The sequence below is a fragment of the Sebastes fasciatus genome, chromosome 21 (genome assembly GCF_043250625.1).
Source record: "Sebastes fasciatus isolate fSebFas1 chromosome 21, fSebFas1.pri, whole genome shotgun sequence".
Classification (NCBI taxonomy): domain Eukaryota; kingdom Metazoa; phylum Chordata; class Actinopteri; order Perciformes; family Sebastidae; genus Sebastes; species Sebastes fasciatus.
Genome location: NC_133815.1, coordinates 15,813,780 through 15,835,846, shown reverse-complemented (window position 1 = coordinate 15,835,846; position 22,067 = coordinate 15,813,780). Strand labels below are relative to the sequence as shown.

General features: G+C 39.6%; 2 protein-coding genes across 6 annotated transcripts in view; both read right to left on the bottom strand.

The window, feature by feature from the left end:
• Positions 1–22,067, bottom strand: part of LOC141759643 (beta-1,4-galactosyltransferase 2-like) — a 301,777-nt gene that overhangs the window by 218,639 nt on the left and 61,071 nt on the right. The window lies entirely within an intron of this gene.
• ropn1l (rhophilin associated tail protein 1-like) lies at positions 4,323–17,567 on the bottom strand. Of its 5 annotated transcripts, none has more exons than XM_074621942.1 (7): positions 17,408–17,560; positions 16,290–16,370; positions 14,901–15,033; positions 13,990–14,113; positions 12,923–13,084; positions 12,074–12,249; positions 4,323–5,512 (listed from the first exon to the last, which is right to left on the bottom strand). In XM_074621942.1, exons 3-7 carry the CDS (start codon positions 15,029–15,031, stop codon positions 5,401–5,403), a joined length of 705 nt encoding a protein of 234 aa, XP_074478043.1. In that variant the 5' UTR covers positions 15,032–15,033; positions 16,290–16,370; positions 17,408–17,560; the 3' UTR covers positions 4,323–5,400. The 5 variants fall into 5 exon arrangements, with proteins under 5 accessions (XP_074478043.1, XP_074478040.1, XP_074478041.1 ...); XM_074621940.1 differs by lacking the exon at positions 4,323–5,512 and adding an exon at positions 10,374–10,532 and having other exon boundaries at positions 17,408–17,557; XM_074621939.1 differs by lacking the exon at positions 16,290–16,370 and having other exon boundaries at positions 17,408–17,567.

The following is a 22,067-nucleotide window of genomic DNA, read 5'->3' as shown; positions in this document are numbered from 1 at the left end:
AATGTTTAAGTCAAGTCTAATGTTGCCTTACACATAAAAATAATGATACCAGTCACTTCCACACAGTGAGGCATACAGTTTATTAATTAAACACTGGTATCGGATCGGTACTCGTTATCGGCCGACACCCAGTCCGGGTATCAGTATCTGGACTGAAAAAGTTGGATCGGTGCATCCGTAGTTTAGTTTCTGTGCTTTTCTATCAAGCTTTTGTGGTTTCAAGCGATACTGAAAAAAAAAAAATAGAAACCCTTTTAGAAAAAAAAATCCCCTATGTTATGAATCATGTGATTCATGGGGAAAACCCGCCTTTAAGCACCTATGAGTCATTTGATTTGAATATCTACAAGGCATCACTTTACTGTAAACTAACAGTGCTTGCCAATTTTCAGGCTAATAAGGCAGATTAGGTTACAATTAAGTGATTAGCATTATTAAAATGACTGTGGAACATGGGTTACATTTTCCATGATCACATGTAGTATGCTTCTGAGATAATTCATTTTACACACAGCCTCAGTGCGTTCTGTTCAGCCACCTCTCTCTCTCTCTCTCTCTCTCATTTTCTTGGCCACTGGCCAGTGGAGATAATAGAGACATAGATTGGGCTTCATTACTTGGCGCTGAACTATGGAGAGAATTGGCCTTGTGTGTGTAACCAGTTTCATCTCATGGAAAATTCATACTAATTTGTAGGAAAAGAAATGTTTTTCATCTAGTGTGCAAAAAATGAGTGACTGCGGGAGCTCTACCACAGGGACTTTTTATGCAAAAGTGAGCAAAAACCATGGCCAGAATCTAAACTACAAAATCATTTGGCTTAATATTAACCCCAAAAATAGGGAACTAAAACCGGAAAAGGTATGGTGTCAATTTTATACTTGAAAATTATAATTTCAAAGTCATGAAATATAGATCCGCTAAGAAGCCAATTTTTGTCACTGAAATGAGATATCATGTTAATATTGATCCCACTAGCAGCATCAGATTCTTTATTGGATGTGCTGGTTTTGTGGTTCACATGTGAGTGAGGTGACCTTGTTATTATAATGGATATCCTATATAGTGAGGCAGGGCTAAGAGGTTTACATTAGCAGGGTTAACATGTGACCTCTGCTTCGACCTCTGCATCCTGGTCATACAGCATCATCTGGTTGTTTTCGCTATATAAGTAGAATTAAAAATAGAGTCAAACGAGACTGGATGTACACTGTATCCATCTGCGTAGAGAACGTATGGCTTTGCAGAGTTTTGTGTAACATCTGCAGTTCCTACAGTAAATATTCTGCTTATGCAGGCAACAGACAGATTTACAGAGATGCTCCTTTTTTTCTCTCAGTAATTAATAACATCAGTTTGCTGACATCACCTGCTGTGGAAAAAGCGAGTGCATAACAGTCCCCGTGTGTACCCATTATTATTATACCTTCATCTACCCCCAGCTGAGAGGCCTGCTCTCCTGTGGCTCTTCCATCTCTATGGTATCAGTCTGCAGCTGTGTGGGTGACAGTCGGTGTTAGCACTTCCAGAGATAAAAAAATAAAATAAATAAATAATACTCCCCATCTTCAGTTAAAATTTTAGTTATTTAAAAGGTGTCTGGTGAAGTTAGGGTTAGCGTGAAGGTTGTTATCATCATTTTAGATGCAAAGACGAAGTCTACCTGCCTGGCTTGTAACTCTTGAGTTCCTCACTCATCCACTAAATCTCGTAGCGTTCAAGATTCTGAGTCTCGCAGCATCAGTAGCCTATGTCGCCATCTGTTAGTAGGAGTACCATCTTCTTGTCTTTTCACCTGTTTCACCTTAAATATTTCCTAATATTTAGTCATTGATGTAAATGGGGTAGACAAAATATTAGAAACACCTCTCAGTATAACATATAACAACTCAAGAAAACCACAAAATAACCATAAAGTTGAATCCATATCTCTCTAAAATAACAACAGCTGAACATTATATCCATTAATAGTATAGGATTTACTGCAAGGTTGTTGTGTTAGACTGCAATACTTTTAGCTAAGTGCACATAATAAATATATAAATATTTATAATATAACATATTGTTTAGTGAAGAAAATGTTCACGTTTTAAGAATTCACCGTATCAATACATGTTTGAAAATCTGATACATTTCAGTTGTTCACATTATATCGATTTTAGGGCTGTCAAAGTAAACGCAATAATAACGCGGTAAAATCGTTTTAATGCCACTAATTTCTTAAACGCAATCGATCTTTCGCAGGTTGTAGCGGGCTCAGTTTTAAAGCTAGAGTGAAGATATCATCATATCACATGAAACTAGAAAACCTAAGGAATCCATTGGTCGTACAAGCTTGTCGCGAAGGAGGCTAAATAACGCTCCAAACTTGCGCTAAATTTTGTCGAGGAAAAACTGGCATGGCCATTTTTAAAGGGGTCCCTTGACCTCTGACCTCGGACAATATTTGTCATTGCTTTGTGTTGTTAATTGATTTCCAATAATAATTATATTTATTTAATTAATTTGAGATTAATCACGATTAATCATGGACAATAATGTGATTAATTGCTATTAAATATTGTAATAGATTGACAGCCCTACTTGATTTATGACAATAATGTATTGTATTCTGTGATCTAAGCTGTGTCCCAGTTTTACACGCCAGCACTTCCAGTGCTGCTCAGTGAAATGTTCAGTAGGATAAAGCTGTCTTGAAGGCAAAAAATTAGCTGCCAGTAAAAATTAAATTGGCTAATATTGCTTGGTAATAAACTATTTTTTTACAGGATACAACTGAATAACCAGAGTCAATTTAATTGTAAAACATTGCAAATACCCTGGTAACCACTTTTCAATAAATAAAAAGGCCTAGTCATGTTTGCTTTTTATATTACTCAATATTATTCAATCTCATCTATTTTTGCTTTCTACTGAGTTACATGATGTTTAGACAGCCAGTATTGTAAACCACTTGAGCTCACAGTGGTTTATTTGACACTCTAAGTGGGGCTAGTGGGCCACATTTATCTCTGGCAAAATGGAAGCAAATGATTAATGATTAAGAAGACTGGCGGTTGATTTAGGATTAGAACTCTTTAGCTCCGTACGATCTTTCACAGGTTCATTTTAGGTCCGAGGCCAGAGTCAGCGACGCAGCTGGTGGCAAATTTGCAGTTCATTTAAGCACACTGCATGGGGGCAGATGCCTGCTGCTAAGACTTGATCCCATATGTCCTATGCACAATATCCCACACTTGCTGTAACATACTGTGATATTGTATAGTAGTAGTATGACCAGTTTTGTTGTGTTCACACTGATGCACGTGCATTCGCCGTCTGTTATGTGCACATGTAGTCATGTGAGACCTAGACACGCTGTAAATAGCACAACATTAGCGACACCATCACTTTGCAGAGTCAATTGCATTAGCTCAACCTGGGCTCAGAAGAAAAATCTAAATCCCCTGGACAGATAATCACAATGAGCCCGTCGCTGTGTGTGTGTGTGTGGGTGCGTGCGTGTGTCTATAGTATCTATACTGGGTCCCTGATCCATTACATATTCAAGGCTCTTTTAAATGACTACACTTAGCAAGAGTACAGCACTCCAAAGCTGTTAGATATTTAATATTTTTAACCCAAAACCCTAAGAGCACTTTTGTGGTAGATTCAATGGGCCAGCAAAAACAGGATAGCGTAATTTGTATGATTGGTGATGTCTTGGCAGCACAGAATGGATGTCCACGTAATTGGCAGCGAAAAGTGCTCTTTATTTAAAAGGGTTTTGTTGATCATAAATACATTTCTCCAACATCACCTTTCTCAGTAGAGCTCAGATAGGCCTGCATCCCACATACACCTAATGGACACTTGACCTTGGTGCTGGTAGGTTTAGACAAGCTCCCGAGTTCTTCCCCCCCATTCAGTCGTTCATTTATTCCCCCCTAAGACCACAAGCAGCCAAAACACCCCCAACACACTCTCTTCTATGGCATACCTGAAGCAGGAGTTGCCATACAAAGATCTCCTATGAGTCTCCTGATACAAGTACTGAACTGTTTAGCTTTGTGTATGTGTGTGTGATGATAAAGTGTGACCAAAATTGTGTTACAGGGGCTGCTTGTGTCCAAGATTTGCCTGAAAATGTTGTTTTTCCACTTCATAGCAAAGGCCTAATGTAGTGATTATTGATTAGAAACACTTCATATTATTGCTTAATCAGTTAATGAGGCCGGGACAGACAAACACTGTCTATTCAGAAGCTATAAGACAACAAATCCAGGGACTGAGAAAGCTTTTGCTGCCAGTTGAATAGGAGAAATTCAGTAGTCCACAAGTGGTAATTAATTCATTTTAATCAGTCAGCAATTAAGTTAATTTTGCGATGTGTGTTCATGTGTGTAAGAATAACTCTCAAATACAGCATGGACAAACCGACTTTATGTATGATTAGCATATTCCACAAATGCTGTTAGACCCTAGGCAAAATCAGTATTAATAATAAATACAGAAAAACATTACATAGAATTAAACACTATATACTGATAAGCAAATGAGGCCCCTCATACACACACACATAACATCACTGGAGTTTAGGTCTCAATAATTAATTTTACATCTGACAATGTTGTTACAAACCCAAATCCACACTTTAAACTGTCCCTCGAGGAAAGAATGGATGAGGTCAATGGCATTATAGTGTAGCGGCAGGCGTTTCCAGCTGTCACACCAATACGCACATGCTGCACCCTGCACTTGACGCACGGCAGAAGTATTGGGTTTATTTTCTTATATTTACATTTGCTTTGTTTTATGATGAATGGTTTTATATTAGTGTTGTATTTGTTCTGCATGTTTTATGGTGAACTATTTTATATTAGTGCTGTTTATTCTGCATGGTTTTAGGTTTGAGTTTTTATGTTTTTACTTCTGCTTGACACTCATTTAATGAAGTACCCATTGGTTTTAATAACACTCTGGCACGGGGAAAAAGAAGAGTTGAAAGTAGCGCTGTTGTGCACCCCAATGCCGCTGTTTTTGTGTCTTGTAAGGTATCCGGCCAAAGAGTGGAGAGCGGCTCGGTGACGGACACGGTCCACCGACAGAAAAAGACGGCCTGCATTGGACTTCTTTTTAAACCCCCTGTTTTTTTAGTGTGGACCCTTGGCACTGGGTATTTTAGCTGAACTCTTTTGACTGTTTTAAGGACTGTTTTGTTTGTTTTGCACCTGAAAAAGTCCGTTCCTCCTCCTTGGTTTTAACACAGTGCTCACCACTTGATTTTAAGGGACATTTACAACATCTTCTAATAATCCCTCATTTGATTTTAAACCCACCTGCATTACACACTCACCAACAGATCTTTTAGGATATGGTTCAGCTTACAATGTTAAACATGATGCTTGATCATTTCTGTCCTTATTCAGCTCTTGGACTTGCTCTGGAAAAGTTTGACGAATCAGGATGAGTTGAGTTCATATCATCCCAATGGATGAAGTTCACAGGTTTTATCATCCCCCGTTGGAGTTCCCTGGAACATAGTATGTTGTTACACATTTATGACATACATTTGTACAGTACAGTTTGTAAACAATACTTATACAACTGAACAGCGAATGCAAACTGTTAATCCCTGAGACCCGCGGTATCGCGGGGAATCCCGACTGATTTAACTGTTTTTCAGAGGCTGTAGCAGCTTCAGTTTTAGAGCTAGAGTGAAGATACATATATCATATGAGCCTATGAATCCATTGTTACCATGTCATGCTAGCTTGTCGGGAAGGAACCTACATAATGCTCCAAAGTTAAGCTAAATTTTGGCCTGGAAAAACTGGCGTGGCCATTTTCAATGGGGTCCCTTGACCTCTGACCTCAAGATATGTGAATGAAAATGGGTTCTATGGGTACTATGGGTACTCTTATCAACATGGGAGTGGGCAAATATGCTTGCTTTATGCAAATGTATGTATATATTTATTATTGGAAATCAATTACCAAGACAAAACAATGACAAATATTGTCCAGAAACTGTGGGGGTACCCACAGAACCCATTTTCACCCCTTTGAAAATGGTCATGCCAGTTTTTCCTCGCAAAAATTTTGCGCAAATTTTGAGCGTATTTAACCTTCTTCGCGACAAGCTATAACACGGTTGGTATCTTCACTCTAGCTTTAAAATTGAGCCCGCTACAACCTCCAAAACATCGACTGCGTTAATGTGTTAAATACACTAGCGGCTTTAAAATGACTTTGCGTTTACACGTTAACTTTGACAGCCCTAATTTTTGTATTTCTGATTTATAACTAGAACTACTTGAAACACAGCGCTTAGCTGCATCTCAAATTACTCTTCAGGTTCCCAGCTTTCAGATGATGTACACCACTTCTATGTGACATACTGTTGATCTGCTATCTCCCCTTAAAGTCCCCCTGTATCCCCCCTAAAAAAGACAAGAACTTGTGGGTCTCAGAGGGTTAATATATCTCACTGTTGACTTATAAAATAAGTATATTTGTTATTAAGGTTAAGACTATAGGTAACTAAATACAAACTCATACATACTAATACAAACAGCCACGCCTAACAATGAATACTTGACTGATTAAATCATGTAATACCCAATGTCCTAACAAATGCTGTCAACAAAATAGAGTGCAGCTGTACAGTAGTAGAGCTGTCTGATACAATATCCATGTTCTACAACTTCAGAATACAGCATGAATCATGTTTTCCCTTATCCTTACCCTGAAATCTGTTACACAACAGCTATAGAGAGGAATGCTGAAATGGGGCCTTTGTATCCACTCTCTCTTCTCCTGTCTCTTTCACACTGCTCTGCTACATTTGTCGTGTCCCAGGAGATGTGATGTTATGAGCATAGCCTGAAGAAACAGTAAGGGTTGTGCAACGAGGTCCACCCAGAGATTCCTAAGCCACTGACATCTTTGCAATGACATCATGATTCTCCCAACAAAACAATGGAGCATACAGTTCTGAAGCTCCGCTGTATGGCAATAAAAAAATCATTGTATAATATGCCACAACCCTATCTTGTTTAATATATAACCCTATCCCATATAATATATAACCCCAACCCTATCTTGTTTAATATATAACCCTATCCCATATAATATATAACCCATACCCTATCTTGTATAATATATACTATTATTTATAATGAATAATGAATATTGTGTTTTCTGTTGCATAACCCCCCCAGTTGTATCTCTCAGAAACCCTGGGAGGAGACGCTTGTCTCACTTCACTGTGGGGCACCGGTCATCGATGTGAGGGTGGGGATCGAACCCTGCTCTGCCGCAGCCAGAACCGGGAACTTAGCAACCAAGCCACCAATGCCACACGCAGACTGTTCTCTTCTTATATTTGACTTCGTCATTAGAAGTTAGACTTGAAAACAGACTGTGCCACATAAGGATCGAACCCACAACCAACCAGATATTCCAGCCAGAGATCTACCATAGATACACTTTCAACATGCTTTACTATGACTTTTTATTACATTTTCCAACTATTATATAATGACTTTTTTTTCATGAAATTTTTCGACATACTATACTATGATTTTTTTTTCATGAAATTTTTCGACACGCTATACTTGGAAATTTATTTCATGAAATTTTCGACATACTATACAATGACTTTTTTTCATGAAATTTTTCGACATGTAATTTTCCAACCTGCTATGCTAAGACTTTTTTTCATTAAATTTTTCGACATGCTATACAATTACTTTTTCATGAAACTTTTCCAACTACTATACTATGACTTTTTTTCCTGAAATCTTTCGATATACTATACTATGACTTTTTTTCAAGAAATTTTTCGACATGTAATTTTCAAACCTGCTATGCTAAGACTTTTTTTCATGAAATTTTTCGACATGCTTTAATATGCCATTTTTTCATGTAATTTTTCAACCTGCTATGCTATGACTTTTTTCGAGATATTTTTCGACATACTATACTATGTATTTTTTTCATGACATTTTCAACAGGCTATACTATGACTTTTTAATAAAAAAATTTCATCTACTATACAATGACTTTTTCCGGAAATTTTTCGACAGGCTATTTTTTAATGATTTTCAACATGCCGAGACATGACTTTTTTTTCAGGATATTTGACATGTCGTGACATGACTTTATGATTTTCGACATGCTGCTACTGAATATTTTTTATGATTTTCGATGTGTCGCGATATTGCTTTTTTTTCATGATTTTCGACATGTCGCGACATGACCTTTTTTTATGATTTTTGACATGCTGCTACTGCATTCTTTTTTATTATTTTCGACATGCCACGAGATGGCTTTTCTTTTATGATTTTGGACATGCCTTAACATTACTTTTATTTATTTTTTGGGGGATTTTGGACATGACTTTTTTATGATTTTGGAAATGCCGCGACATTATTTTCTTTTTATTTTCGACATGCCGCGACATGACTTATTTTTTTTCTGATTTTTGAAATGAAGTGACTGAATTTTTTTTAATGATTTTTGACATGCCGCGACATGACTATGATTTTCGACATCCCGCGGCATGACTTTTTCTTTTTAAGATTTTTGACATGCCTCAATATGACTTTTTTTTCATGATTTTCGACATGAAAAAAAAAATCATGTATAGAATGTCATAAAATTGTTATAAAAAATTTCATAAAAATGTCATAGTATATTATGTCATAAAATGTCATAAAAAAGTCATAATATAGTATGTCATAAAAATCTCATAAATCACGCATGCATGCCCGCTTTTTTGCTTTTAGTTTTAGCCACAGAACCACAATCATGTAGCTTGGTTTAAGACAATAGAGTGTTGCACTGTACACAAACTGCTGCAGTCTCCAGGTTTGTGTTTCACAAGTCAGCACTGTAAACACATCCCAATAGTTCCCTGGCCACTGAAAAGTACCAAATTGGGAGCAGGGACTATCTGGGGAGAGGGAACTATCTCTATTTCTATTTTGCAAATGGTGTTCAACCCGTCTTGGAAAACCATGTGTGTAGCTTAATATTTTAAGTTTCAACTCAACTTTTTAATTCAAGCTCCTCATGCTATGGTTGTGTTTTGTTATTAAATACAAACTAATGTTTACAATGAAATCACAAAGTAGTTTTGATATATACAATGCCAATGTCACAATCTGTATAATCTGTTTTCGAAAAATATTCTGATCAGATGCTGAGGTATTTTCAACATACATTAACTAAGTTCTACTGTGTGGTTCACAGAAAGATCTCTGTTTTTAAGCCCTGACAAAATTCCTTTTCTGCTGTGTCATTCGGGTGGAGAGCCTACAGTTATCAGGTTATCGGGGATTCTATCTGTCCGCTAATCCCCTTTGACTCTGCCACGGCTACAATCCTGCAAGGGGTAAGCTTCAGTGTGTATGTATGTGTGTGTATGTGTGTGTGTGTGTGTGTGTGTGTGTGTGTGTGTGTGTGTGTGTGTGTGTGTGTGTGTGTGTGTGTGTGTGTGTGTGTGTGTGTGTGTGTGTGTGTGTGTGTGTGCGTGTGTGTGTGTGCGTGTGTGTGTGTGTGTATTCTCCACCCATACAACCTACTGTGTCAACTGTGCCTGAACTGTGAATTCCCACTGATCCTGTTTCCTGTCCTGCGTGATGAAATACTCACAACATGACACAACTACAAGTCTGTGTGTGCATGTGTGTGTGTCTATGTGTGTGTTAGGGCAAAGAAAATCATGTTCATAAGAAAAGAGGGTCATATTGGTCCTATGTGACCACCTCCGTGGCACATGAAACAGCATCTTTTAAAAATGTGTAAATGTAAAATGATGTGCTGAGGTTCAGAGAGACTGGGTGTGAGATTTATGCATGTGTGTGTGCGGTGCCTCCGATTTTTTTGGCCCTGCATGTGATTTTGTGTGCTTTCTGGCTAGTTTAATAAACCTGTCTGAGTGTGCAGTTGTACTTGCCCATTTCCAACATTGCATGGAGGCGTGAACAAAACACAGGGGTTTTTTAGCTCTTTAACACAAGCTGAAAATCATGCTCTTGTGCCCTCAGAGCTTATCTCCTTACCTCTCCTCTTTTTCGTCTACTGGGTGAAATGAATACACCAGCAGGGAGGCCAAATGCGGTGAGGTTGCAAGCTGATAGGTTGTGTGTATGATAAATTAACTTTGGCTAACCCAGACATAAGGGAACAAGCAATAAAAAGGGTACACACACTCCACCTGACAGTTTGTCTAAGGCAGCTTTGTGCCTCTCTTGCTGCTCATTAAAAGATTCCAACCTGACTCAAAATAGCATCCTTGTTCAGTTGGACAATGATGAATAATAACCCACTCTGTCTGATGCTAACAATTAATGGGGCCCATTTTTTAGGTAATGAAACAACAGCTGTGCTTGAACGAGCATTAGCATGCCCATTTATTAATTGAACACTGTCATTTTGTCACTTCTATCACTTTCTTCCTGTCGTCTATGGCTTTCCATCTCTCCTTCCCTCCCTGCCTGCTGATGGAGAAGTTGGAAACCTGAATCATGCCGTTCTGCTTGTTGCTGTCGGGCAGAGAAACCACTGTATCAGTGCAACAGCTCAACTCAGCAGCATAAGGATTTGCACAACAGTGAATATCACTATCTCACAACATTATCTGAGGCCAGGGGACCTGGCTTAGCTTGTAAACTGTCTGTGTGTCTTAGCCTACCAACACTGACTGGCAGAAATGTTGGGCCAAACAGAGCTAAAGCAGTGTTCAGCACATCCAGAGTCATCGCTGCAAAAACATACTGGCAGTATACCTTCGGCTTAAAGGGACTATTTGTAACTTTTTAAGCGTATAAATGTAGCGGGTCGCCACACATGCGCGCTCACATATGCGCGTTCGCGTGTGGCCGCTGCCTCTCCAACTCTGCCTGCTTGCCTTCGCTCAGAGAGCGCGCGCGTTCTCAGCTCGCTCCACCTCTAGACGTGAACGCGCGCTCACTCCACACTGCAGAAGAGTTAGTTTAGCTCTGAGAATATCTAGTAAATGTACAGTGGATGTTTGTGCAGAAAAAAAATGCTGCAGCTCCTCCAGACCAACAGAGGTTTCCCGTGTCTTGTGAAGTGACGGAGCTCCTCAGCTAGTAACGTTATCGTCTCGTTACCGACCGGGTGCCGGTGTCTCCTCTGCTTTCTCCGGCTGCGGGCGGAGAGAGCAGGGAGACACGCTGGAGAGCCCCGCTGCATCAGCCTGCACTTAGGCAGGAAAAGCCAACACTAGGACCAGATCTAAATCATGTTCATGGAGAGACCTTCGTCTGGTCAGCTAACATTACTGCCAAGCAGCTGAAATATAGAGTGATATTGTGGTTTTAGCTGACGTGTGTCGCCTCACTGTTTTGAGCGATGCTCGTTCAGGTATATTTAGAGCGAGCAAGCGCGAGCTCGACGCTGACTTTCGTTGATTTCACGGCCACAGGTGTCGCTGTTAAGAAGCATTTCTGAAAGTTACAAATAGTCCCTTTAAAGTAGTTTTGAATGTATTTTTTCTGCTTTATTAAATATGCCCCTTATTAAACACTGTAGTTTTGAACTACAGTTCCACTGTGAATCGATTATACATGTCTGGAGTATTGAAATGTAAAGGGTGTAATGTTCAGCAGCATAGTGTATATTAGCTATAATCATGTGTGCTGAAATGTTGGCCTAATCAAACTCTGGCTGGCTCCTTAGCTATTTCAAGTGATAAAATAAATCAGGAAAAATTGCACTTGCTGGTATGTGCCACATGAGTTTTTGAGTTCATGTGAGTTAATACTTGTAGATATCATATGACCTTGATGAGTGACTATCTTCATAGACAATATGAGGTTTGACTGGAGCTGAATCCAAGGGGAACTGATTCAAATGAGTAAAATAATTAGGTTGTTTGAGAAAAGAGAAGTGGGTAGCATCTGTATTGGTGATGCATATGAAACAGCCTAATTTTCCACCACCTACATCCACTCTGCTTATTGCAAGGGGATGCAGTGAGGTAGACTTCATTTCTAGAAGCATTCTGACAGCTATAAAGCTTAGGATAATTAACACGCACGCACACACACACAGCACCTACACTTGTTCCTGCAGGCTGCTGAGAAACTTGTCAACGTAATCCTGTGACAGGTCCCCGTCCAGGTGAGCCAGGTAGGTGTAGAGTTTGACAAAGATGTCGAACGGGATCCTCGCAGCACCGCCCTCATCATCCTCTGTCAGGATCTCACAGGCATACTTCAGAGAATGCAAGAGGCTCTGAGAAAGTATATGCAGAAACAAGAAGCAGACAATCGGATTTTGCCAAAAAAACAGACACACAAATACAAATACATGCCTTCAGCATTCAAGGACGATCACGTCCCGTTTGAGCATCACAAGCACACACTGCAAATATGCACACACACTAGCTCACGGACAGTTGAAAAAAAAAAAAAACAGTTTAATCAATGTAGAACATGACTGCCCTCATGTGGTTAAAGTGCTCAACAAACAGCCTCATACACAGCAGCATCCTTTCCAAACTACTGACACTGAGCACATAATGTTAATGCTGAGCTGCATTTGCTTTTGCAGATTCTAAGTCGTCATCTGCAGAGTTCTCCGAGCGTAAAGAAATTCTCTTTAATGTGCCTCTACTGCTATATCTCCAGCTTTGAAGCAAAATCATTGGCTTAAAAGCATTTCAAAGATTCAAGTAGTCAGAGAAGGATTTATCTCTGGAGTCTGGGGACCTTGATGGACCTTGAAGTCTGGATCACGGATGTCTGGATCTAGTCTAACACTAGAAGACTAGACAGTGAGATGAACAGAAAAAAAAACTCTTTTAGGCTCTCCAGCTGTGCTTGGCCTCACAGTAGGTCTTAAGGCTCAAAGGGAAGTGGTATGAAGTGGTGTTAGCATTCATATCTGGCCTTATGTAACATCTCACCCCTCCCAGTGCACTGCAGCCCAGAGCGAAGAACTCCATCCAGTCGATGTCTGAGCCAAAGCTGCCCAGCGACAGCAGGGTCTCCAGCTGCTCCATGGGTAGACACAGACCCTTCCATTTCTTCTGCATTTCCTCCTTGTTGCATGTTTGCCTGTGGGACAGCTATGATTGGGTGGAGGGAGTGTGGTGGTTAAGAGAGATGAGGAGAACAAAATGAGGTTATCTAGTGTACCAGATGACTGTAAAAAATCACGAGTAATTCTTCAGTATTATTTGTTGAAATAAACTGCAGTGTTGGATCTGGGGAATCAGGCAGCCGTGCATACTAATGATCTGTTTATCGGCAAGATTTCCTTTACTGATGATGGACTTTTATGTATTTAATTAAGACACAGCAGGGATGGATACATAATAAGAGGAGTTTATTCCTTCTCTAAACTGGTACACTGATACGTAAGATACATGTCTGAGTGTTACTGTAATATCCCAAAACAATAATGCTATTTTGTATTTGTGGTAGATTTGTGGCCATAGGGTTTACCAGACTTATCTTTATGTTTTCAAATTTTGTAAAATAAACACAGATTTAAGAAATGTATAACTCTGTTATACTAATATTGCTGGCATAAAAACAGAAAGAGAGAGGCATCCTGACAAGGTTAAGACTGTTGCTTAAGTATTGGCCTTTAAGGAAATATTAATTATTCACTGCTTTTAATGAATCCGCCACACCAAGATGCCAGTAGAATGCCCCAGGTGAGATACAATAGGTTTACAATATTGTGAAACATTAATGATTCACATGGGGAAACAGCATCACTGCAATATGCAGACATATGCAAAAAGGAATAAAAGTGTTAGCAGATATGGATATTAAACTTAATTGCCACTAATAAAAACAAGGTACACTAATCAATTACTGACTGTAGCCTGTACAGCACACACAAAAATCAGTAAAGCACACTGGAAAATATGCAATGCATTGTTTTTCTTCCAACAGCAACAATATGAAGCAAACGATTATGTGATCCGTTCTATGAGGTGTGGTCCTGCTGTAGAGACAGTACCTGTTTGTGGAGAGTCTTAAGTAGACCTGGAGTCAGCCCAGTGTCTGTCTTCTGGGTGGCGACATTCATCTCCAGCCTATCTTTGACAGGCAGAATCTCTCCTTTAGACAGCGCATTGAAGTATCTGGGAGAGGACACACACACATTATTAACATATATATATATATATTATGAAACACTATGCTATGCTTGTCACTCATCTCCCATGCTTCCTAAGCATAACAATCAAATAAAGCGATAAAAGCAGACTATGTCAAATGAGGCATAAATAGGCATTAATACAAGCGAATGAGTTCTCATGAGTTGAATAAACCATCGTGTGTTGTAGTTTTCTATATCTTAAGTTCACCGATATCCTTATTGTGCTAAAGGGCATTCTGTGGCTTATCTTACTTCACAGTTTAAATAATGTTTTGCAGTGAATTTAGAGGCAGCGTGACTTTCAGCATCTCTGAGACGCGACAGAGCCCGGTGTTACTTTAATAGCATACAAACATCTTGTAACCCAGGAGACATTTGAATTGTTTTTGTTTCACCATATGTCTCACTTTATTGTGTTTTGCTGTAAACACTGCCAAGCTACATTGGCCAATAAAACAAACCGATGATATGACAGTCCTTAGGGGTACAAAAACATACTTTATATATTTAAATTCCATCCAGTACTTTCAAAGTGCTTTTTCTTTGTTGGAGAAAATCAGATAGTTTAACCGCTGCAGTAACATGGAAGCCCCTGGGATCCAATTACAGCCAGTCAATGCAAAGATGAGAGATGCACAGGTGAAAAGGGCCTGCCTTTTCCTACAGTGATTCCGCCTGGAGACACTGTTTATGGTATTGTTTAAGAGATCAAGATTGAAATAAAACATGATCACATGTATCCATACCCTATGACAGAGATTAAAACTTACGCCGAAGACCACAGCAGCAAATCCTTGGGCTGTGTACGGATGGCTGCCTTAGTGAACTGCTTGAGGATGTCTGGCAGCTGGGGAGGGATGTTGATTTGCTGGGAACAGTACATTGTGTCTGGAAGATGCATGGCTGCAATATAAAAAAGTGCTCCCTAGGATCTTAAAACTATACACAGTGACAATTAACATCAAAATTCAATTCTGGTTCTTTTGACTTAGCCATCCAATGTTGCTGTTATTCTAAGTTTCAGAGGAATATGGAGGCAAATACCATGAAAGCAACATGTTTCAAAGAGATGCAAGCTCGAAAAGCTACAGATATGTGTATCCCCTCCTTTCATAACACAGAACTGTATAATAAAATGCAAAACTGTATGATAAAAGGAGCCATGGGCAATGCTTACATAGTGGAGCGGATAGTGGAAAAATCATGCAAATAGCAATACAAGAACCAAATTTGGCATGATGATTCCAGAGGTGACGCTGAGCAAATATAAACGATTGGCCACTTGAAAATCCAATATGGCAGCCATTTTTCACGATGGCCACCAAATTGACCTGATGGTTTCTCTCATAGAAATGTATCTATTTGGTTGATTTAAGTGATCTTGGTGTCAAATTATATGTTTTCTAGCATGCTGGATCTAATTTTGATAGTTTTAACCATTTTTAACTGCAATATTGTGGCCATTTTGTGTCTGTTTAGTGTCTGCTTCCTCATGAGAGCATGGGGTCACAGCATCCAGGGACTTCCAATCGTTGCTGATGGCTTTGTCTCCTTGTGTCGCAATGACCCTGCAAGATATTCCAGCTTCACACACACTTTCTCGGCGTGAAAATGAAACAGCTAGGTCTTGATGCTTGATTCCCTGGCCGCCATATTGCAGTTAAAAATTATCAAAACTATCAAAATTAGATCCAGCATGCTAGAAAACATATCATTTGACACCAAGGTTACTCAAATCAACCAGGTAGATGAATTTCTATGACAGAAATCATTATCAGCAGGTCTATTTGGTGGTTCCATCTTGGATTTTCAAGTGGCCAATAGTCTATATTTGCTTAGTGACCCCTCGGCAATCATCATGCCAAATTTGGTGCTTATATCACTATTTGCACGATTTGACTGAAAAATGTATGTTATCACTAACAGTTGTCATCATCAATTTGGTGAAATTCCTTGAATGAGAAATGCAGCAAGAAAGTAAAAGGCTGAGAGTATTATTATGTCTCTGAATCTGGCATTAGCAACCCGAAAGGTGTAACGTTAGCATTTTACAGTAAGTTAACAATTGCTGAATCTGCTCTTTAAACAGTGAATAAAGAAACAAAGTTAAGAACACCATGTTAGACACGTATAAACAACCTGAACGTCAGTAACGTTACCCTAAACCAGGGGTCTGCAACCTGCGGCTCCGGAGCCACATGCGGAGCCACAAGCCTCTTTAGCCCGTCTCCAGTGGCTCCCTGTGGATTTTTTAAAAATGGAAATGAATAACTGTATTTTGTTTACATTTTCATTTTTATTTATCATTGTTGTAGGTCTATGGTATGAAGGAGTATTAGGGCCACTTTTTTCTCATAAAGTTATGACTTTATTCTCGTAATATTACGACTTTTTTTCTCGTAGTTATGACTTTATTCTCGTATTATTGCAACTTTTTTCTCGTAAAATTATGACTTTATTCTCGTAATATTACAACTTTTTTCTCATAAAATTATGACTTTATTCTCGTAATATTACAACTTTTTTTCTCGTAAAGTTATGACTTTATTCTCGTAATATTAAAACTTTTTTCTCATAAAGTTATGACTTTATTCTCGTTATATTACAACTTTTTTCTCGAAAAGTTATGACTTTATTCTCGTAATATTACGACTTTATTCTTGTTATATTATGACTTTTTTTCTCATAAAGTTATGACTTTAATCTCTTAATATTACAACTTTTTTTCACATAAAGTTATGACTTTATTCTTGTAATATTACTAATTGTTTCCCTCAATGTGGCCCTAATACTCTGTAGAACATTTGCTCTTTGGCCCTCACTGCATTAGACTTATATACTATATACTTAGACTATAAGCTGCAAACCATGTGAGCATTGTGATGAAGGTAACACGTGTTACCTTCATCACAATGCTCACATGTTTTGCGGCTCCAGACAGATTTTGTTTTGTTTTGATAGTAAAGGTTGCTGACCCCTGGTCTAAACTCAAGAGCAGAGAAGTGGTAGAAACATGTCAATAAAGCACTTCTACGTTTTGTTATTGTTATGGAAAGCACAATCACCAATTGTATTTATATAGTAATGTCTGCTCAATTGATTTAAATACTTAAATACACTCAACGTTTCTTAACGTTAGCTAGGTTAAGTGAGCTCTTTTGTCCATGATGCTAACCCAGCAGTCAAACACTAGAGTTAGCAAATGTTGGCATATTATAGACAAAAAAAATATTTTTCTGACTAACCTTTAACTGCGTATTGAAAACTGTAGCGTTACCTGGATTGTTGAATGATGAATGTGGACGAAAAAGTGCTGAGAAATGGGTAAACCTCTGAATATGTAACTCTGAATATAGCTGGTTAATTCGTGCCTTAGCCAGCAGTTTATGTGTGTAGATTGTTTGCAGCAGCGTCGCATAGCAACAGCGTTCTTCTTCTTCTTCTCTTTTTAAACGGAAGATGTAATGACATGTGAAGCGCATCACTGCCTCCCAGTGATGGGAATGCCGGCTCTTTTTAGTGAGCCAGATGTCTGAAAGAAAAGTTTGAACAATGTCTGAAAAAAATGTCTAAAAAAAGTCTGAAAAATAAAGTTTGAAAAATGCTGGAAAAAAAAGACTGAAAAATGTCTGAAAAATGTAAATAAAATAAAAAGTAACATGTCTCAAGAAAAGTCTGAAAAATGTCCCCGAAAAAAGTCTGGAAAGAAAGTTTGAAAAATAAAGTTTGAAAAATGCTGGAAAAAAAGACCCTGGAAAAAAAGACTCTGAAAAATAAGTTTGAAAAATGTTGGAAAAAAGAAGTCTGGAAAATGTCTGAAAAAATGTCTGGAAAATGTTGGAAAAAAAAGTCTAAACAATGTCTTAAAAAAAAAGTTTGAAAAATGCTGGAAAAAATGTCTGAGAAATGTATGAAACAAATGTCTGAAAAATGTCTGTCGTGAACACTATTTATTTATTTATTTATTAAAGTTTTTATGGTGAACTTGTCCTGCAGTATGATTAAGACTGATAATGATAATGAGGATATGGAGAGTAACGATTGTGTGAGAGCCGCTTTATTTCCTCACTGTGTTAATTTACACTCTCCATATTGGTGAAGATGTGCTGGGTGGAGGTGACTGGTGAAGATGTTTTGGGAGGAGGTGACTGGTGAAGATGTGCTGGGTGGAGTTGACTGGTGAAGATGTGCTGGGTGGAGTTGACTGGTGAAGATGTGCTGGGTGGAGGTGACTGCATTGTTAAGAATTTCCCAGTAAAATAACAGTAAAGAACTGGCAGCAGGGTTGCCTTTATGTTACTGTAAAATTAACATTATTATACTGTCGCTGAAATTTACAGCTTTGTACTGTTAATGAAAAATACAGTTTGAACTGGTTATTTTTTAATTAATTTCACAGTATTTTACAGTTCATTTACTGTTTAAAGATACATTATATAGCTGTTTTTCACCTTTCTTTTACATTATCTTACTGATTTGTTTTAATGCACTATTTAGGTTGTATTTTTTACATACATTTTAATAAACAATATTTTTTGCCTAGATGAATAGACTTAGCAGGTTACAGACATAGGAATAGTCACACTGAATACAATTAAAGGATTTGATGCGCGTGTGCGTAAAGTTAGTTTGGAGCGCCCGCAGCGCGGCGCGGACTGCTCCTCTGTTTACCTGCTGTAGTACCGCAGGTAAACGGATCGGCTTGTGCGTGCGCGAACGTTGGTTTGAGGGAAAGGACAACACATTTGGTCTTTACAGGGTAAGTTAAGAAAGAAAACATAAACAGAAAACTGTTCTCCAACTTTTCATTGTGAAAGAGCAACAATGAGTCATGATCATTGGTCGTTGACCAGAACTGTTACTTCATCATTCACTCAGTCAATCCGGCCGACCAGTCCTGAGACTAACCAGGCTCTCTCTCCAGAGGAGCTCTGAACCTGGTCCCCGCGGCTCCTGTTGTGAGAAGGGCTGATAGTCCTCATGTAGCTCAGAGGAGAGCCGGTCCGAGCCTCTACTCCAGACTGACCCTCTAGTCAGAAAGGAGCTGTCCTCTAGGCTGACCTTCAGTGACCTTCAGTCAGCATAGAGGAGAGGTTCCGGCCGGATCTGCTCCGAACAACCTAGCTTTCCAGCCAATCCCCTTCACGGGTTCCTCCTTTGGAGAAAGCTGATAGTCCTCATGTAGCTCAGAGGAGAGCCGGTCTGAGCCTCTACTCCGAACTGACCCCGTTGTCAGAAAGGAGCTGTCCTCTAGGCTGATCTTCAGTCAGTGACTTTCCAGTGAGTGACCTTCCAGTCAGCCTACAGCAGAGGTTCCGGCCGGATCTGCTCCGGACAACCTAGCTTTTCAGCAATCTCCTAGGTAGGAAATTTTAACCTGATCGCAGCGCGGGTTCTATAAGTAAACTTTTCGGGCGAGGACTGTGACGTCAGTCATGACGTCTGTGTTGTCATAAAGTCAGTCATAACATCAATGACGATGATCTCCGATCAACCAATCAGTGGGCTAAATGCTATAGTTTTAAAAAAAAAAAAAATTCTGAAAAATGTCTGAAAATGTCTGTCGTGAACACTATTTATTTATTTATTTATTAAAGTTTTTATGGTGAACTTGTCCTGCAGTATGATTAAGACTGATAATGATAATGAGGATATGGAGAGTAACGATTGTGTGAGAGCCGCTTTATTTCCTCACTTTGTTAATTTACACTCTCCATACTGGTGAAGATGTGCCGGGTGGAGGTGACTGGTGAAGATGTGCTGGGTGGAGTTGACTGGTGAAGATGTGCTGGGTGGAGTTGACTGGTGAAGATGTGCTGGGTGGAGTTGACTGGTGAAGATGTGCTGGGTGGAGGTGACTGGTGAAGATGTGCTGGGTGGAGGTGACTGGTGAAGATGTGCTGGGTGGAGTTGACTGGTGAAGATGTGCTGGGTGGAGTTGACTGGTGAAGATGTGCTGGGTGGAGTTGACTGGTGAAGATGTGCTGGGTGGAGTTGACTGGTGAAGATGTGCTGGGTGGAGGTGACTGGCGAAGATGTGCCGGGTGGAGGTGACTGGTGAAGATGTTTTGGGAGGAGGTGACTGGTGGAGATGTGCTGGGTGGAGTTGACTGGTGAAGATGTGCTGGGTGGAGGTGACTGGTGGAGATGTGCTGGGTGGAGTTGACTGGTGAAGATGTGCTGGGTGGAGGTGACTGCACTGTTAAGAATTTCCCAGTAAAATAACAGTAAAGAACTGGCAGCAGGGTTGCCTTTATGTTACTGTAAAATTAACATTATTATACTGTCGCTGAAATTTACAGCTTTGTACTGTTAATGAAAAATACAGTTTGAACTGGTTGTTTTTTTAATTAATTTCACAGTATTTTACAGTTCATTTACTGTTTAAAGATACATTATATAGCTGTTTTTCACCTTTCTTTTACATTATCTTACAGATTTGTTTTAATGCACTATTTAGGTTGTATTTTTTACATACATTTTAATAAACAATATTTTTTGCCTAGATGAATAGACTTAGCAGGTTACAGACATAGGAATAGTCACACTGAATACAATTAAAGGATTTGATGCGCGTGTGCGTAAAGTTAGTTTGGAGCGCCCGCAGCGCAGCGCGGACTGCTCCTCTGTTTACCTGCTGTAGTACCGCAGGTAAACGGATCGGCTTGTGCGTGCGCTAACGTTGGTTTGAGGGAAAGGACAACGCATTTGGGCTTTCCAGGGTAAGTTAAGAAAGAAAACAGAAACAGAAAACTGTTCTCAAACTTTTCATTGTGAAAGAGCAACAATGAGTCATGATCATTGGTCGTTGACCAGAACTGTTACTTCATCATTCACTCAGTCAATCCGGCCGACCAGTCCTGAGACTAACCAGGCTCTCTCCAGAGGAGCTCTGAACCTGGTCCCCGCGGCTCCTGTTGTGAGAAGGGCTGATAGTCCTCATGTAGCTCAGAGGAGCGCCGGTCCGAGCCTCTACTCCAGACTGACCCTCTAGTCAGAAAGGAGCTGTCCTCTAGGCTGACCTTCAGTGACCTTCAGTCAGCATAGAGGAGAGGTTCCGGCCGGATCTGCTCCGAACAACCTAGCTTTCCAGCCAATCCCCTTCACGGGTTCCTCCTTTGGAGAAAGCTGATAGTCCTCATGTAGCTCAGAGGAGAGCCGGTCTGAGCCTCTACTCCGAACTGACCCCGTTGTCAGAAAGGAGCTGTCCTCTAGGCTGACCTTCAATCAGTGACCTTCCAGTGAGTGACCTTCCAGTCAGCCTACAGCAGAGGTTCCGGCCGGATCTGCTCCGGACAACCTAGCTTTTCAGCAATCTCCTAGGTAGGAAATTTTAACCTGATCGCAGCGCGGGTTCTATAAGTAAACTTTTCGAGCGAGGGCTGTGACGTCAGTCATGACGTCTGTGTTGTCATAAAGTCAGTCATAACATCAAAGACGATGATCTCCGATCAACCAATCAGTGGGCTAAATGCTATAGTTTAAAAAAAAAAAAAAGTCTGAAAAAAGTCTGGAAAAAATGTCTGAAAATGTCTGTCGTGAACACTATTTATTTATTTATTAAAGTTTTTATGGTGAACTTGTCCTGCAGTATGATTAAGACTGATAATGATAATGAGGATATGGAGAGTAACGATTGTGTGAGAGCCGCTTTATTTCCTCACTTTGTTAATTTACACTCTCCATACTGGTGAAGATGTGCTGGGTGGAGGTGACTGGTGAAGATGTGCTGGGTGGAGTTGACTGGTGAAGATGTGCTGGGTGGAGTTGACTGGTGAAGATGTGCTGGGTGGAGGTGACTGCATTGTTAAGAATTTCCCAGTAAAATAACAGTAAAGAACTGGCAGTAGGGTTGCCTTTATGTTACTGTAAAATTAACATTATTATACTGTCGCTGAAATTTACAGCTTTGTACTGTTAATGAAAAATACAGTTTG